The sequence below is a fragment of the Nelumbo lutea genome, chromosome 3 (assembly GCF_056320005.1).
Source record: "Nelumbo lutea isolate HS-2025 chromosome 3, American lotus-T2T, whole genome shotgun sequence".
NCBI classification, from domain to species: domain Eukaryota; kingdom Viridiplantae; phylum Streptophyta; class Magnoliopsida; order Proteales; family Nelumbonaceae; genus Nelumbo; species Nelumbo lutea.
The window spans coordinates 78160807-78180082 of NC_142686.1; the positions used below are offsets into that span (position 1 = coordinate 78160807).

General features: G+C 37.4%; 1 protein-coding gene across 2 annotated transcripts; it reads left to right on the forward strand.

Moving 5' to 3' along the window:
• The first annotated feature begins 225 nt into the window (after positions 1-225).
• On the forward strand, positions 226-18321 carry LOC148865896 (putative mitochondrial protein AtMg00300). Of its 2 annotated transcripts, none has more exons than XM_088976747.1 (2): positions 226-541; positions 16145-17509. In XM_088976747.1, exons 1-2 carry the CDS (start codon positions 535-537, stop codon positions 16480-16482), a joined length of 345 nt encoding a protein of 114 aa, XP_088832873.1. In that variant the 5' UTR covers positions 226-534; the 3' UTR covers positions 16483-17509. The 2 variants fall into 2 exon arrangements, 1 of the variants encoding a protein (XP_088832873.1); XR_016109651.1 differs by lacking the exon at positions 16145-17509 and adding an exon at positions 17538-18321 and having other exon boundaries at positions 232-541.
• Positions 18322-19276: the final 955 nt, after the last annotated feature.

Below are 19276 nucleotides of genomic sequence, written 5' to 3' on the forward strand. Positions count from 1 at the left end.
CATTTCATTATGAAAACACAAGGGGTGGTGTTCTTAATTTGCCACCGTAGCTGACACCCTGACCCACACTTGATGATCCTGATCAAGAGAGAGAGAGAAATACGTCAGAGGCGGAAACAGAAACCACATCACAAATCTTTTACTATTATTTGTATCTCATTGGTTCCACCCTCTTTTTTTTCCTTACTCTTCGTATCTCTCTCCTCCGCCTCCACGACCGAGACCATTCCATTTCTAGAGAAAAACCACAGCCCCCTTCTCCACCTCCTGAAAGCAGCCAACACTCACTCCAACGAGTTCGTCCCTATGTACCTGGACAGGGGAACCAAGAGAAGATGCACAAGGTTGGGGTTCCGGCTCCTGTGTTAGAATTATGACTCCATCTTCCTGTGGCTTGCCTTCTAAGAGCCCAATGAAGCTTCTCGCTGGCTGGTTAAGCAAAGGCTTGAACATGAGAAAACTCACCAAGATCATCTGCAACATTCCTATGATTCGAGCAAGCGAACTTCGACATCACCCAAGTTGAAATACGCGATGAAAGGTAATTCATACACCTTCTTCGTCATTATATCTTTCTCTTGAATTGGTTCGAGCAATACACTTCTTCGCCACTTTCTGATGCAGTGGAAACCAGTTTAACTCATTGTCAGTCTACTTTATAAGTGGGAACTGGTTTAAAGAGAAAGATACAGTACCCTTCTTCGCCACTTTCTGATGTAGTACCATTGTATCTTTGTCTTGAAACCAGCTTAAGGGGTACCCAAGTTGAAATACGCGATGCGGTACCCTTATTCGTCATTGTATCAACTGATTCCCAGTTGACTTAAACTGTGAGAGTAGAATATCTTGATGGAATTCGGTAGATCAGAGCTTTAATTTCCTCACTTGAATGCTTCTCTCTCTTGATTTCCATAATTGGTAGATTAGAGAGCGACAAGGCTTCTTCTTCGTCCTATTCTTCTTCTTCTTCTTCACGGGAATTGAAGACCACCCATTTTACATCGCTACCTTTATTCGCCATCTCCAGAGCTGGAATTATTTCAGCAGAAATGCCTGCCGTTTCTTGCGAACATGCAAGTGGAAAAAGATGGGAAGTAAGATTGAAGAAATGTATAGAGTAATGAAAGATATTTGAATCCACAAATAGCCTGGTAAAGCGGTCAAACTAAAAAATAAAAAAGAAAAACCTTTAACGAATAAATTAAGAGGAAAAATAGGGATTTGCAATGATCCCCATTATTGAATCGGGGAGCTGCTGTTAGCCTATTAGCCTATTAGCTTATTACCTTCCGAGTAATGACCACTCGGCTTCGCTTCCGTGCAATGACCACTCGCCCATTACTTATTGATCAGAGCCATTATTCTACCGGGGAGGGTAGCTGCTATTAGCCTATCACCTTTCGAGTAACGACCACTCGGCTCACTTTTCATATATTTGAATTCTTATGCTTTGTGTTTGGTTTGGTCAGTGAGAAGTTGGGATCGTTGTTGATTTATTAACAAAAGGTTGACAAAGAAAATTGGATTATACTTAACGGGTATTTGTGTCATTTTACATGATACTTAACGGGTATTTGTGTCTTTTCCCATGATACTTAACGGCTGATTAACAACAAGTACTAGATTGTTGCATTTCAAAAGTTCGGGCATTAGATTGTCGTGTTTTAAAGTTTGGGTACTAAATCGGCGCTCGACCTAAAGTATAGGGTACCTATCGGGAATTTTCCCTAATAAATATCAAATTGCATAAGTTTAATTAGAGCTAAGGGCATATAATATCTAACGTTCCCATTTGCACTTAGGTCCAATTAGGTACAAGCCATAATCTCATACTATTCACATGTTTCCCAAACACTTTTTGTGTCATTAGCTTATTTAATAGGTCAATCACTTTATCTATTAATGCTACTTTCTGTATTTGGATGTCCTCTCTTCCAATTATCTCCCTCAATATATGGTTCTTTCTCTTGATGTGTTTAGACTTCGAATGGGCTTTTGGATTCTTAACTTGAGCAATGACTCCAATGTTGTCTCACAGTAGTGGAATTAGTGATATATTGGTAGGTACCATACTATTTTCTTAGTACCTTTACTTGTTGGAATGCACTTGCCTTTGGTTATAGAATCCATTGTGGAGTCTTGTTTTTTTGCTTCTCCAACTAACTAAGTAGGATCCCAATAGAAAGAAATATCTAGATGTAGACTTTTTATCATTCGGATTTGATTGAACGTTGGCATCTATGTACCTGACAACTTACTTGACAACTTGTAGTGAATTACCATCAAGGACTAGATAATGGTTCTAGGTTCTCAGGTACTTAAATATGCTTTTCACTGCAGTCCAATGCTTTTTTCTTGGGCTAGAATGGTATTTACTTACAACATTGACAACTTGCACAATATCAGGTTTGCGTACATAACATGGCATGCATGATGCTCCTTACGATGAGGCACAGAGAATCCTCTTCATGTCCTCAATTTCCTCGTGAGTCTTAGGTGACATACCCTTAGAGAGAGTGACTTTGTGCTTGGAAGTCATAAATCACTTCTTGAAGTCCTATATGTTGAACCTCTTTATGACCTTATCAATATAAGTAGATTGTGACAATCATTTTAAACGCTTTGGTCTTTCTTTATAGAGTCAGAGTGTCAAGATATAGGAAGATTCTCCAAGATCATTCATGGAAAACTATTGTGAAAGCCATAATACAACATTCATATATTATTCCCAATGAGTAGGATGTCATCCGCATAGAATACTAAAAACATAACTTTGTCTTCCACTATTTTTCTATAAATAGATGTTTCATTCATATTCTACCTAAAATAAAATTGTTCAACTATTGAGTAAAATCGGATGTTTTAGCTTCTAGAAGCCTATTTTAGTTCATAAATTGATATGTTGAGCTTTCACACTGTGTTCTAGACTTTTAACAATAAAGCCTTTTGATTATTGTATAAAAATATTGTTTTGATAGCTGTGTTTAAGTAGTTCGAACTAGTAGAGAGTAAGGGAGAAAGAAGAAGAAGAAGGAAGAAGAAGAACCATCGAATCTGATAGCTTAAACCCTATCAATTGACCCTAATATGAATTAGCCTCTAATTGTCATAGTACAATTAATCTCTATGTGAAGGACCTTCTCCCTCACAAAGTGGCTATCAATCTCTATGTGCTTTGTTCTCTTATGAAAAACAGGGTTAGATGAGATGTGGAGTGCTACTTGATTGCCATAATACAATTTCATAGGTCTATCCATGGAGAACCTGATTTCTTGTAGGAGATTCCTCAGTCATACTAATTCACATGTAATGTGTGCCATGGCTCTATATTTGGCTTCGGCACTGTTGAGTGTAATTTGATTGCCACAGTACAATTTCATAGGTCTATCAATGGAGAACCTGATTTCTTGTAGGAGATTCCTCAGTCATACTAATTCACATGTAGTGTGTGCCATGGCTCTGTATTTGGCTTCAGCACTGCTCATTGCCACAACCATCTGCTTCTTATTTTTCCATGTCACACGATTTCCTCCAAAAATGTGTAGTAACTTGTAGTAGATCTTCTATCAGACATAGAGCCTGCCCGATCTGCATTCGTATACTCAATTACCTCAAATCTTTCTCCTAGTTTGTACAATAACCCACGACTTGGAGTTCCCTTCAGGTACTTTACAATTCTAAGAACTACATCCTAGTGAGGTATTCGAGGGTTCTGCATAAATTGGCTCACCACACTAACTGAAAAGGAGATGCCTGGTCTCGTGATAGTCAAATAGTTTAGCTTCCCCACTTACTCTCTATACCTTATAGGATCATCAAATATTTCCCCTGTATCATTGTTCAACTTAGCATTTGGCTCCATTGGAGTTTCAACCGGTTTTGCACCTAACAGTCCTGTTTCATCTAGCATATCAAGAACATATTATCTTTGGCACAGGTTTATACATTATTTTGATCTAGCAACTTCTATACCCAAGAAATACTTCAATGTCTCAAGGTCTTTTGATTGAAAATGATTTTGTAGAAAGACCTTTAGTTTATCAATCCCCAATTTGTCACTACCAGTTATGACAATATCATCCACATAGACCATTAATAAAATCTTTCTGACTTCTGAATCATATCTAAACACCGAGTGATCAACCTAGCATTGTTTCATTCCAAAATTCTTCACCACTTCACTAAACTTCCCAAACCAAGCACGAGTCGATTGTTTCAACCCATAAATTGCTTTTTTTCAATCTGCACACCTTACCATCCTCCCCCTGAGCAACTAACCTAGGTGTTGCTCCATAAATACCTCCTCTATAAGGTCACCATGAAGGAAGTCATTTTTAGTGTCAAGTTGAAACAACGGCCAATCATACATAACTGCTAGAAAAATTAAGACATAAACAAAACCAATCTTAGCCACTAGAGAGAAGGTCTCCATATAGTCCACCCCATACAACAATGAATAACCTTTAGCAATAAGTCTGGTCTTTAGACTCTCCACACTACCACCCAGCAAGTATTTAACAGTATACACCCATTTACAACCCATAACATGCTTACTAGGAGGAAGAGTAGAGCTCCCACGTTTGAGTATGCTGAAGGGTAGAGAGTTCCTCCTCCATTGCCTGCCGCCACCTAGGTGAGCTAAGAGCCTCTTGGACATTCTTAGGTATAGAAATAGATGACAACAGTGAAACAAATTGGTGATGTGAAGCGGAAAGGTGAGAGACTGAAACAAAATTGGAAATGGGATGGAGGGCACAACTTCGTTTATCTTTTCGTAAAGCAATGGGAAGATCAAGTCCTAAAGGTTCTGGGACAGGAGTAACAACAGGATCTGAGACAAGGTAGAAGTCGGAGGAGGAGCCGGTGTCTGTCGATGAGTATACATGTGCCAGATGGTGGTTGTTTAGTTGGGATCTGCACTAGAGGAGGTGAAGGGTTAACCCCAACTAGAACAACCGAAACTGGATCACGGACTGGAAGAGGAAGAGGAAGCAAAGGTGGAGACATCGATATTTCAAGTCCTGAGAAGAAGGGGACAAACTCAAAAAAGGTGACATTAGGACAGACATAACACTTCCGAGTAATGAGATTGTAACACTTATACCCTTTTTGAGTTCGAGAGTAGCCAAGAAAGACACTTAATAGAGCGTGCATCTAACTTGTCTATCTTAGGACTCAGATTGTGAACAAAACACACACAACCAAAGATGTGGGTGTTAATGGAAAGGGAGACAAGGTGGGGAACAAAATAGAAAATAGAGACCTACCATGAAGAATGAAGGAGGGCACCTGATTAATAAGGAAACACATAGTAAGTATAACATCACTCCAAAATTGTTTAGGAATACTCATATGATGAAGAATAGACTCAACAGTTTCAAGGAGATGACGATTCTTTTCTTCAGCCACCCAATTTTGTTGAGGAGTGGATGCACACGAAGTTTGATGAATGATGCCATGCTGTTCTAAATACTATTGAAAGGAAGTAAGAAAGTATTCACGACTGTTATCTGAACGAAGAACTTTGATTGGGACACCAAATTGTGTACGTATTTCAGCATGGAATTTGTGAAAAATGGAAAATAATTCACTCGTTTATTTCATTAGATAAATCTATGTCATCCTTGAACAATCATCAATAGAAGTGACAAAATACTTGTAACTATTATAAGACTTTTAATCGGAGCCCAAACATCTGAATGAACCAAAGCAAAATGACTCAACATACGACTATCAACTTTAGGACTGAAGGGAACCCGACGATGTTTCCCATACTGACACGATTCACACTATAAAGACAACAAATGACTCAAAGACGAAACTAGTATCTTGAGTGCCTTGAGAGATGGATGTCCCAGTTGGCAATGCCACTGTAGAGGAGTGAGTGAAGTCAGAAGTGCAACTGACGAGCCGCCTCCGTCAAGGTAATATAATCCACTAGCCTCATGCCTCCCACCAATCTTCTTTCTCGTCTTGAGATCCTGAGAAACATAAAAAGAAGGAAAAAATGTAATAGAGCAATTAAGAGTCTTAGTTAATTTACTAACATACATAAGATTGAATGAAAATTTAGGGACATATAGAACAAATGATAAAGAAAGAAAAGTTGTGTCAACATTACCAACACCACAAATGGGAGAAGAGGAATTGTTGGCAAGGGTATCAGTTTGAGATGTGGAAGCTTTGGAGAGGGAAGAGAACACACCTGGAGTCCCGGTCAGGTGATTAGAGGCTCCAGAGTCCATAATACAGGGAGAGGGTTTGGATGCCAGACAAGCTATACCTGAGTGGGTAAGGGTGGTTGTAGTATGCTATGAAGTAGCCTGGAGGAACCTCTCATACTCATCGCGTGGTACACTCACCATTTTCTTCCTGAAAACAGATGTAGATGTGAAAGGTGTTAAATCTGCCTATTGGTTATCACTGACATCAACCCCACCAGTTACTGCATGATTAGCCCATGTAGAAGGAGGGCCATGAAGATCATAACAGAAATTCACCGAATGTCCGTCCCACCACAATGGGTACACTTCCTTGTAGAGTTACTTTTTCCTTTACCATGGCCTCCCTCAGAATCAGGACCACCACCACAACCAAATATGGAACCATCACGACCTCCTCGGGAGGCATGTCCTCCACCTCTAGTACCACGTCCACCTTCTTTGGCTATCACAAATGCTGATCTGTCAGACTGTGTGGGATTCTTTGTAGATCCCAAAGAAATCCTATGAAGTTGTGCAAAAACTTCTTCAAGTGTAAGAAGAGTAGAGCCTCCCAATATTTTGGCCATAACTGGTTCATATTCTAATTTCAACCCCACTAAGAACCTAGTGACATCTAGTTGTTCCCTCTATTGTTGTTGAACCTTAACATCTGGAGTGAGGGGATGATAGACATTGAGTTCATTTATGAGGTTCTTCATACTGACATAGTACTCTTCTAGGGTTTTATTCCCTTGCTGCATATCGAAATACTCCTGATAGAGCTGATATACCCTTGTAGTATTATCCTGCCCAGAATAAAGCATTTGGGCATGTTCATTTTTCCTTTACCATGGCCTCCCCCTGAGTTAGGACCACAACCACAACCAAATATGGAACCACCATGACCTCCTCGGGAGGCATGTCCTCCCCCTCTAGTACCACGTCCACCTCCTCTGGCTATCACAAATGCCGGTCTGTCAGACTGTGTGGGATTCTTTATAAATCCCAAAGAAATCCTACGAAGCCGTGCAAAAACTTCCTCAAGTGTAGGAAGAGTAGAGCTTCCCAATATTTGGGCCCTAATTGGTTCATATTCTAATTTTAGCCCCACTAAGAACCTAGTAACATCTAGTTGTTCCCTCTGTTGTTGTTGAACCTTAACATCTGGAGTGAGGGGATGATAGACATTGAGTTCATTTCTGAGGTTCTTCAATACTGGCATAGTACTCTTCTAGGGTTTTATTCCCTTGCTGCAGATCGAAATACTCCTGATAGAGTTGATATACCCTTGTAGTATTATCCTGCCCAGAATAAAGCTTTTGGGCATGTTCCCATATGTCCTTGGCTGTATCTAAGAACATAAAGTTGGCATTTATTTTGGGTTCCATACTATTTCATAACCATGTCATGATTTGGGCATCTTCCTATTCCCAGTTATCAAGCATTGGAGAGTCAGCTGATGGTTTATCTTCCTTCACGTGTTTCATTTTCCTCTTTTCCTTGAGGAAAACTTCCACTGACTTGGCCCATGGCACATAATTCTTACCATTAAGTTTTATGGAGGTCATCTGCACACCCAAATAATCGGAGGGGATCATCACACCTAGTTTCTAATCACTAGAACCATCTCTCCTTGCTACCATTATGTCCCCCATTGTTATCTCTAATGCTGAATTCTCAGTCACCAACCAAATACTGCTGTCAAGGCAACACTACAGCACACTGATAACAATCTCACAACTAGTCACAATCAACAACTTGATGTAGACCAACATTCAGGTTAAGAACTGGATGTTTTGACCAGATTCGACTACCATCTAGATTAGAACATTGATGAAAGCTACTAGGCTGAGGTATTCGGCAACTTCTTTTAGCACATATTTTTTTTTTTGTTCACACCACTACTGACACCGCAGAAATATTAGGCACCATTACAACAACACAACACTCAAGCAACCACACCCAAAAAAATTTCTGTTCACACCACTACTAACAACCTAGAAATAGTAGTCACCATGACAACAATGCAACAACTTGAGCAACCACACACAAACCCTTTTGAAATTGTTTAGTAGAGGATAAACACCACAAGCACCACCACACGACTAGGGCTGTCACACATGGTGACAACAGTATTAGGCTGATATCCTCGGATTGCCGCACCTTCCTAATACTTGTAATAGGGATTGCAACAGTCCTAAAAAAATAAATAACAGATACCATAGCTATCAAATTGTGCACCTTAAATTCACAGCCCAAAGAAGAAGAAAAAAGGAGAGAGAACTTGAAGTCGCAGCCTTCTCCTTCGTTTATGGCTCTGATACCATGTTTTGACAGGTGTGTTTAAGTAGTTCGAACCTATAGAGAGTAAGGGAGAAAGAAGAAAAAGAAGGAAGAAGAAGAACCGTCGAATATTATAGCTTAAACCCTATCAATTGACCCTAATATGAATTAGCTTCTAATTAGTTGTACAAAGACTAAACTGCCCCCCTTAAGTATGGGACAGGAAGTCTCTATTAAAACTGCCACATAAGCACGTAACTTAACAAAAGTAAAACTAATATACCCTTATTCGGCTAACTCTAATAAATATCTTCTATAAGATCTCTATTCAGGAACATTAGCTTGACATCCATTTGCTAAATTTTGTAGTCATAGTGTATGGCTATAGTCCATAGTATTTTAATATCTATTAATTTTCATTTAGTCCATCTCAACTTTCATGGCATCTGTCAACTTTAAAGAGTTTATGTCTAATATATTTTCCATATAAGTCAAGGTTTCTTTTTCATTATCCTTGGTTTTTATCAAGAACATTTTTTGGTCATAACCATATCAAACAAGAGTTCTCTATGCCTAGGTTGACCTAAGCTAGGAGTTGTATTTAGAGCTCTCCTCATCAAAAATAAATTTCTAATAATGATTATTTAGGATGTAATGATCTTCTAAGAATTGGGAATTTTGACTAACAAAGACCTTTGTTCTTTAGGATTATAGAATAAATACCTAATTGAATCCTTTGGGTAGTCTACAAATAAGCAATGACTAGTTCAGAATTCCAATTTGTCAGCACTTATCTTTTTTATATATGTTAGATACATCCACACTTTTAAGTATCTTACACTTGATTTCTTGCCAATTCAAAAATTATATAGTCTTGGGCATTGACTTAATTGAACCAGATTCAACATGTAGATAGTAGTTTCAAGTGTATATCCCAAAAGAAAATGGGTAACTCTAAATGGATGAAGAGTAATTCAACCATATCTAATAGATTTTGATTCATTCTCTTTGTTACACCATTAAATTATGGTGTAATAGGAGGTGACAATTGTAAAATTATTCTATTATTCTTTATGTAATTATTACATTCGTTAGAGAAATATTCTCCACATTGATTTGATTGAAATGCTTTGATATGTCTCCCTAATTGTTTCATGACTTCAAATTTGAATTCTTTGAACTTTTCAAAGCATTCAAACTAGTGTATTATTAGGTATACATACCCATATTGTGATAAATTGTTAGTAAAAGTAATAAAGTAGACATGTTTATTTTATGTCCTAACATTCAATGGGTCACATACATCTGTATATATCAAGTCAACTGTGCTTGTGCTTATTTTTTCCTTAACAATGAAGTTCCATTTGGTAATCTTGCCATGTAGGTGAGACATACAAGTTGATAGATCTTTCATTGAAAGAAAATCCAAATGACCATCTTTAACTAATCTTGTTATTCTTTATAAGTTAATGTTGCTTAGTTGATAATACCATAGATAAGTAGGATTATTAGTTTCACGTGTCATTTTCATAGGGAGTCATTTTGAAACAATTTTAGATATATTTGTCTATAGGGAAGGATGTACATGGAGACCATTTTCAAGTTTTTCATGTGTTAGGAACTTGTTACTCAACTTAATTGTAATATTATTACTAAATAAATTGGAATAAGCATCCAAGTAAAGTTTAGAATTAAAAATCTTACTAAGGTACAAAGAGATAATCTTTAAGTACAATTTTACCTTTTGTAAACACAAACTCTATTATCCCTATAATAGTAATTGCAACAGTTATAGAGGTCTCCATGTATAGCATTATCTCATCCTCCCTCAACATTTTACTTTTCTTGAACCCTTACAAGGAATTCCAATTATGAGTTGAAGCACTAGAGTTAATAGAACATGATGTAGAAGTAATCATCAAACTAGTTTCTTTAACTTGAGATTCAAACATACATTCTTTCTTCTTTAAGAAGTCTAGATAGTGAGGACAATTTCTCTTCCAATGTCTTATCTACTTGTAGAAGTGACACTCATTAGATGATTTTTCTCTCTTTTACTTCTTGGATTTGGTGATCTTCTTTTGTGACTTACTTTCCTTTCCTCTTCTTTTTACTAGACTTGTCATTCAACAAGCATAGAAACATGTTTGTTTTCTTGATAATCTTTTCTCATATTCTCATTAGTTCTTTCATTGGGGAGGGTTTGAAACTTTTTGGTTGGCAATTCTATCCATCTTTTCATATGAGAAAACAATGTTAAGATTACATTTTTAATCAATATAGTTGAGTTCCTTAAGCTTGTTTTCTTCTAGGAATTTAGCAAAATGTATATTTGCCATTTTTGATAAATGTTTAAAAGACATATTAGTCTACAACCAATTTGTTATTTCATGTTATACCCTGTAGGAAGAGCTTTTATCTAGGATTCACTCTCATTTTGTTTCATCTCTAATATTTCCCTTTATCTTAGTAATGGAAACATTTGTATGTCTCTAAGAGTGTAAGGAATCACATAGATGTATGGACTCAACTCTTTTAATTGCATAATTCTATCACTTTTTTATGAATTTTTTTTTTATCTTTTTATCTCATTTGAGTTTTCTCTTTGGCCTCCATTAGATAAGGTTTATAACCATTTTTGGCTAAGCCTTACCAATAAGTGTTGCCCATAATATTATGAGCCCCAAAATACTGTGAGAGAATCTTCCATTTAAAGATATGCTACTTTTATTGATCTTATGAGTTGATTCAAGAACATCAATAGTCAAATAGATAACTTAATTTTATGGTGGATCTTTGTTCCTGTATTAGCCCACATTTAAACTAATGATGAAAGGCTTTTAGAGATTGCTTCTTAAGTTAGTCCCTATCTAAGGCACTTGTATTATTTATGAGGTAACAATAAGAACATAAGTCTATGTTTAGGTCTTAGCAAAGTGACTTCCATTGACTTTTTTAAAGTCAGATTCTATAAGAGTTCCATAGTTAAGGTAGCCATGCGGTTCCCTCTTGGGAGAGGGAATAAGAGAGTGATCCATATGAGAGGGGATCATTCAATGATCTATAAAATCATCATGGTAATGATGTGCATGTGCAGAGAGCCACTTAAGTTTCTACATGGGTCAAGCACTTTATGGTCCACGTTGTCATGAGGTAAACTCTTGTAGAAAAAGATACTCGTGTTGTAACCAAGCCATGTGCGACCAGGACAATCCTTTTGCCGATCCATGGGAGGTGTCGCTTACGCGCCAAAGAGGGTTATGTTGTGTGTGTTAGGCAATCACTAGGCCTTGAGAACCCACCTGTGTGCTAGGACAATGAGATAACTCGATTAGCTTAGACGTGAGGCTGGTGAGGTGTAGGAGCATGCTTAGGCCAGACTTACATGCAAAACCTCCCCTTCATGTGCATTGTACAATGCCGTCCATGCATTGTCCCCATGAGCAATTGTGTGCCCATGAGGAACCTTGATAGTCATGTTAGCAATTAATCAAGGCTACACCGCAAAGAATTTGGTCTTGGGATTGCCACAAGTAGGCACCCAAGGAGGTCAACCACCCTTCCTCAAAAGATGTTAAGTTTTCGGAGGTTTGCTATAAGATAATGTCACTTTTCCAAAAAATCATACTAGCAGAATTTATGAAAACGCTACTCAACATAGTCCACCAAGCGTAGGTAAGGCAAAGCCTTTGTTAAACCATGACAATGTGTTGATTTCACAAACCACACGCAAACAAGTATTATATACTAGCAGCATAAACAAACAAGAATTTAGAAGCCCAACCCATTAAGGTTAACACATCACCATCCCATTTAACAATTTAAAATTTCCTTTAGATATAGGCTCAACTACAAAAAAAAAATAAAAAATCAGCCTATATACTAAAGTATGGCTGAGTTGAGCTTGTCATGCTTTAATCTTTCTAGTTGGGTTTCCAAGCATGGGCTAAATTGGCTAACATGTTGGCCCATCAAACCCTTACCATTAATTCTTTTAAATCACCATTAAAAGGAGTTTATGGGCTATTAATAGTCCAGCCATGAAACCCTAGAATCAAACCAATTTTTAGCCCAATTTTAGGACAAATTAGCTTACAGTTTGGTGTTGTAACACTTCAACCAATTTCAAGATTATGACCTAAATAGTCACAACATTCCTTATCCCTAGTGAAGAGATGGAAGACAAAGTAAAATGGGGAATTGACTCAAAAGGCAAATTCAAATTGTAAGTACAAGTAGATAACTATTGCAGAACCTATAATAAAGGTAATAATAATGCAAAGGTAACTATAACATAACCTACAAATGAAGACTATGTCCATTGCCAAAGTTAATACCAACCACACTATCAACAATTGAAATCATAGGACCACATGATTCCTTAGATCACACAATGATGCTTGCAATGAGCCCACTGATCCCCTTATTAGCAAATATGTCATTTAGAAGAAATAACTGCAAAGAGGCACACTGTGATGACAATGATAAACATCACAATACAACTAACAATTGATGTGCTATTACATTCGCCAAATCCCTTAACTTTACCTGACATCGCATGATCCCACTAAGGTAACAACAATGTCAGTCTATCGGTGATATCGCATGTTAACCCTTAGGTGCTTGTACAGAAGAGCATCGTTCCAATGACTACAAGTGAGCTCCCAAAAAGGGTTGTAGCTATAAACATGCTCACGTGAGAACTATAAAGACAGAGATTCCTTATCCTAAAGAGATTCTCATGGTCACGTGGCGAAACCCTGGGCTACTTACTTGTTATGCATTTAAATTATATACTACCTTTCTAGGATAGAATAACTTTCCTCAGCTCTCTTGTTCTCTATTATATCCACATCCCTTCCTCTATAAATAGGGGAGGTCCGAATGCCTCCACATGAGATCATCTCAAGAACATTGCAAGAGTCCTAGCAACCTAGCCTTCTACTTCCCTAAAACTCCCCTTACAATGTCCTAAGCTAACACCCTTACTTTCCTCACCTCTCCAGTCATATACCATCCTTTAGGGAGACTTGACTTTGTAGCCTTACTTCACAACTCACATTAGAATATCTAGTTACTACCCTGATCATGAAGATGGCCACCAAAAGGATCAACCTTACCCCTATTCACGAGGAGCCTACTAAGAATGAAGAGCTTCCTCAAAATGAAATAGAAACTTAGGCCCCTTATAACTATGAGAATGCCATTGAACTTGAGATCCTCTCCTACAATGTCTACGAACTCGCAAGCCACTCTCTAAAAGGTTGGTTGTATTAGTCGGCTAGAGAGGTAACAAGCGGAGATGGAGATGTTGCGACAACTTCTCCAACGTTCCTAGCCATAGACTCCATCATCGAAAATCCCACTATTCACCCCAGTTGACCAATCCACCGAACCCATTGCACATCCCCAAGTCACTGCACCCGAAGCACTAGAACCCTAGACCTATGATGTCCATGGCTCCGCTTTCTTAACAGGAAATGTGGGTCGTACCTCCCACTTCTTGGTGCAAGCTCTAGCAGTTATAGTAAATGGGAGAAACCTTCAGAAACCTTACTCTATCCAAATCCTCCATAAGCCACACCTTGTAGGCGGTAGCCCACCCCAGCAATGGCCCCTGTACGATGGGCAAAAGGGGAGTCCTCAAGAACATATCAGAAATTTTGAAGTAATATTCACTAAAAAGTAATATTAGAATTACTTTTACACCCTCACAATAGGGAGTGATCAAATTCAAATGGAGTGTTTCAATTAAGAAAAATTTCAGAAACCATGGGGAACTATTCACACTTTCTATAGTAGTATAGATATGCATTTTTCATTTTCTTTAGAATTATAGTGACTTAGAAAGTGAATAATATCAAAATAGTAATACAATTATCCAATCACCAATTTTATGTTGGTTCTTTTAGGAAAATGTTTTTAAAAAGCTGTGATGGTTTCAATGAAATATTTTAAAGTTTTTAACAATATTCTAAAATTTTAAACTTTAAATATAAAGTTTATCATGAAATCTGAAATATCATCGACATATCAACAAAATATTGGGGATGCTTCTATTGAAAAAAAGATCCCCAAAAGATTTTATATCGCCACCTAGAAAAATGGGGATATTTCACCAAATATACTCAATGCTGTGATTTGCGAACTATGTGTTGGGTTTCCCTCTTATATGGAGGATGGCCCAAGAAGCCCCATGTGGTATTTTTGAGCCCATGGATGAGGGTATTTTTGTTCAAATGAAAATAGTCAAAGGAAATAACTTTTAGTGGTGTTGGCTACTAGAAGATTGAAAAAAAAAGAAGAAAAAAGGAAGAGAATCCCATGTAAAAAAATAGAGAGAGAAAATGAGCAGACTTTTCAAATTCTAGCCTGCAAAGTTTTCATCTTGTGCCTCAATCGAAGGTCGTTTGTGGTCCGATTGAGCTGAAACTTTTCCGGCATGTTCGCAACTTAAGGTTTTTCAATTTGAACGGTGGAGATCTGGTTTGGCTCACTGGTTCGTGAAATATGAGTCCGTGAACAGTACCTCTGTTTCGGGTGAGATTTCTCCATTATCTTGAGATATTTGTTAGTTTCCAAAGAATGTATTTTCTTGATGATTTGCTGATTGTATGCCTCCAGTTTTATCTAGAGAGAACCCTTGTACAATTACTTTCTTGATAGTGGAAGTTTTTGGTGATTGTGGTTTTTATCTTCTTACACTGCGAAGGTTTTTCCATGTAAATTTTGTTGTGTTCTTGTGTGCTTGTTTTTTGGTTTTAAGCTCTACTAAATTGTTTCCTAATATATTCACACAAAAGAGGGAGAAAAATATTATTTCTGTTGTTTATGGAACTTGGTTAGAGTTTGTTTGATTTCGTGATTCTCCCAATAAAGTGGTATCAGAGCTTGTGGTTATTATTACTAAATATCTTGTGTTGAATATGGAAGCTAATTTGAGTAGAATGATTACTTTGAATGATGCAAATTACCATACTTGGAAAGGAAAAATGGAAGATCTCCTTTATGTTAAACAATTTAATTTACCGGTGTTTGCCACTGAGAAGCCAGATAAATCAGTGTTATAATCAATATGGATCTAGCTAAGAGCAATATTTTAAATGAAGAAACGGGAAGAAAGTCACATGGGTCTTCTCAGCAGTCAGACATTTTGGTTACAAAAAGAAGAGGGCGGAGTAAGAGCAAAGATTCTAGGAACAAAGATAAAGGAAGAAGTAAGTCCAACAAGTTTGATAATGTTGAGTGTCATCACTACATCATGAAAGGAGAGATCAAGAAATATTGTAGACAGTTGAAATGGGAGAATAAAAAGAAAGGCAAAGAACAATAGGGTGGTGATAACAAGGAAAATGATAGAGTTGCTACCGTTTCTACTAAAGACTTTCTTGCTGTTTATGATAATGATGTTGTCAACATTGCATGTCATGAGACAAGTTGGGTTATTGATAGTGGAGCGTCCATTCATGCCATATCTTGAAAGGACTTCTTTACATCCTACACAGCAGGTGACTTTGGTACAGTAGAGATGGGCAATGATGACTTGGCCAAAGTCATTGGTATTGAAGATGTGTGCTTAGAGATGAACAATGACACAAAGCTACTTCTTAGAGGGGTAAAGCATATTCTTGACATTTGTTTGAATTTGATCTCTGCAGGTAAACTTGATGATGAAGGATATTGCAACACCTTCAATAATGATCAGTGGAAGCTTACTAGTTGTGTTATGATTGTTGCTCATGGAAACAAGCATTCTAGCTTGTATATACTACAAGTAGGACTCTCACAAGATGCTATCAATGCTGTGAAAAATAAGCTTATATCAGAGTTGTGGCATAGTAGACTTGCTCACATAAGCGAGAAAGGCTTGACAGTATTGGCTAAGAAGAATCTTCTTTCTAGTATGAATGATCCACATTTGGAAAAGTGTACTCATTGTTTGGCAGGGAAGTATAATAGAGTTTCTTTCAACAGTTCTATTTCTTCAAGAAAATGAAGTATACTTGATCTAGTACATTCAGATGTGTGTGGTAATATGAAGACAAGAACTCTGGGTGGTGCCTGTTATTTTGTGACCTTCATAGATGATTATTCAAGAAAGTTATGGGTGTGCATTTTGAAGAGCAAAGATCAAGTGTTAGACGTGTTCAAGCAGTTTCAGGCTCTAGTTGAGCGACAGACTGTGAAGAAATTGCAATGCATCAGAACAAATAATGGGGGAGAGTATTTAGGTCTTTTTGATGAGTATTGTAGGCATCGAGGTATTCGACATCAAAAGACACCTCCCAAGACTCCTCAATTGAATGGTTTGGTTGAGAGAATGAACATGACTCTAGTTGAAAGAGTAAGATGTCTTCTTTTGCAAGCTTAGTTGTTAAGATCTTTCTGGGGTGAGGCTTTGAATACAGTTGCACATGTTCTTAATCTCACACCATGTGTTCCTCTTCAGTTTGATGTCCAAACAAAGTTTGGATTGACAAAGATGTTTCCTATGATCATCTACATGTTTTCGGTTGCAAGGCATTTGCGCACATCCCAAAAGACGAGAGGTCTAAACTTGATGTGAAGACACAACAATGCATCTTTGTTGGTTATGGTCTAGATGAATTTGGGTACATATTATATGATCCAGTTGAGAAGAAGCTAGTTAGGCATCGTGATGTTGTATTTATAGAAGATCAGACTATACAAGATGTTAGGAAGACAGAAAAAGCAGTCCATCAATACAGTGATGATTTGATTGACTTGGATCCGACATAGACGGAAAAATACCCAGGATGATCAATAGGGTACTGATGATGTAAATGCTCCTACGCAGGTCGAGACAGATCATCAGACTATTGATCAGTTGCCAGAACCAGAAATTCCACTCAGAAGATCTACTAGAGATCGACGTCCTTCCACATGATATGATGCAAATGTTAGACAGTTTTGTATGCCCTTAGCTTCAATCAAAATTGATGTACTTTATGAGTTTATTGTAAATGAATAAAAGTACATATTTGATTCATGTTCCCTTGGTATGTTTCTGATCACTGTGTTTTTGTGCAGGAATTATCTGATGATGATTTTATTATCTTATTACTTTACGTTGATGACATGTTGATTGTTGGTAGAAATTCTTCAATGATTGAGAATCTGAAGAAGCAGTTAAGTAAGTCCTTTGCCATGAAGGACTTGGGATCAGCAAAACAAATTCTTGGAATTCGAATTTGTTGAGACAGGAAAAAGAAGAAGTTGTACATGTCACAGGAACAATACATTAACAAGGTATTTGAAAGGTTCCATATGGATAAAGCTGAAGTGGTTTCTTCTCCTTTATCTAACCACTTTAAGCTAAGATTTGATCAAGGCCCTTCAACACATAAAGAGAAGGAAGATATGGAAAATGTTCCATATGCTCAGCAGTAGGAAGTTTGATATATGCAATGGTATGTAAAAGGCCAGACGTGGCTCATGCAGTTGGAGTTGTTAGTCGTTTCCTTTCGAACCCAAGAAGAAAGCGTTGGGATGCAGTAAAGTGGATAATGAGATATCTTCGAGGTACTTCCAATTTAACACTAAACTTTGGCAGTGGTAAACCAGTGTTAATTGGATACATAGATTCAAATATGGCAGGAGATGAGGATTTTTGTAAGTCTACTTCAGGTTATTTAATTACTTTCTCTAGTGAAGTTGTTTTGTGGCAGTCAAGGTTGTAAAAGTGTATTGCTTTTTCTACAGTAGAGGCAGAGTTTATTGCAGCAACAGAAGCTTATAAAGAATTGTAATGGATGAAGCAGTTCTTGAGAGAACTTGGTTTCAACCAATAGAAGTATGTCCTGTTTTGTGATAATCAAATTACTATTCACTTGGCTAAGAACTCAACATTTCATGCAAGGTCAAAGCATATCGATGTGAGGTATCATTAGATAAGAAATACTCTAAACAACAAATTACTTGAACTTGAGAAAATTTACACAAAATCATTACCAAGAGAAAAACTTGAGGTTTGTCACTTGGTCTCCGGGATGGCGAATCCCTCCACCTAGTCGGGAAAGGGGGAGATTTGTTGGGTTTCCCTCTTATGTGGAGGATGGACCAAGAAGCCCATGTGGTATTTTTGAGCCCATGGATGAGGGTATTTTTGCTCAAATGAAAATAGTCAAGGGAAATAACCTTTTAGTGGTGTTGGCTGCTGGAAGATTGAAAAAAAAAAAGAAGAAAAAAGGAAGAGAATCCCGTGTAAAAAAAATAAAGAGAGAAAAGGAGCAGACTTTTCAAATTCTAGTCTGCACAGTTTTTATCTTGTGCCTTGATCGAAGGTTGTTCGTGGTCTGATTGAGCTGAAATTTTTCAGGTATGTTCGAGACTTAAGGTTATTCAATCTGAACGGTGGAGATCTGGTTTGGCTCACTAGTTTGTGAAATATAAATCCGTGAGCAGTACCTCTATTTTGGGTGAGATTTCTTCATTATTTTAAGATATTTGCTAGTTTCCAAGGAATGTATTTTCTTGATGATTTGCTGATTGTATGCCTCTAGTTTTATCTAGAGAGAACCCTTGTACAATTACTTTCTTGATAGTGGAAGATTTTGGTGACTGTGTTTTTTTATCTTCTCACACCGTGAAGGTTTTTCGACGTAAATTTGGTTGTGTTCTTGTGTGCTTGTTTTTAGGTTTTAAGCTCTACTAAATTGTTTCCTAATAAATTCACACAAAGAGGGAGAAAAATATTATTTCCACTGTTTATGGAACTTGGTTAGAGTTTGCTTGATTTCGTGATTCTCCCAATACTATGTTCTAGTGGA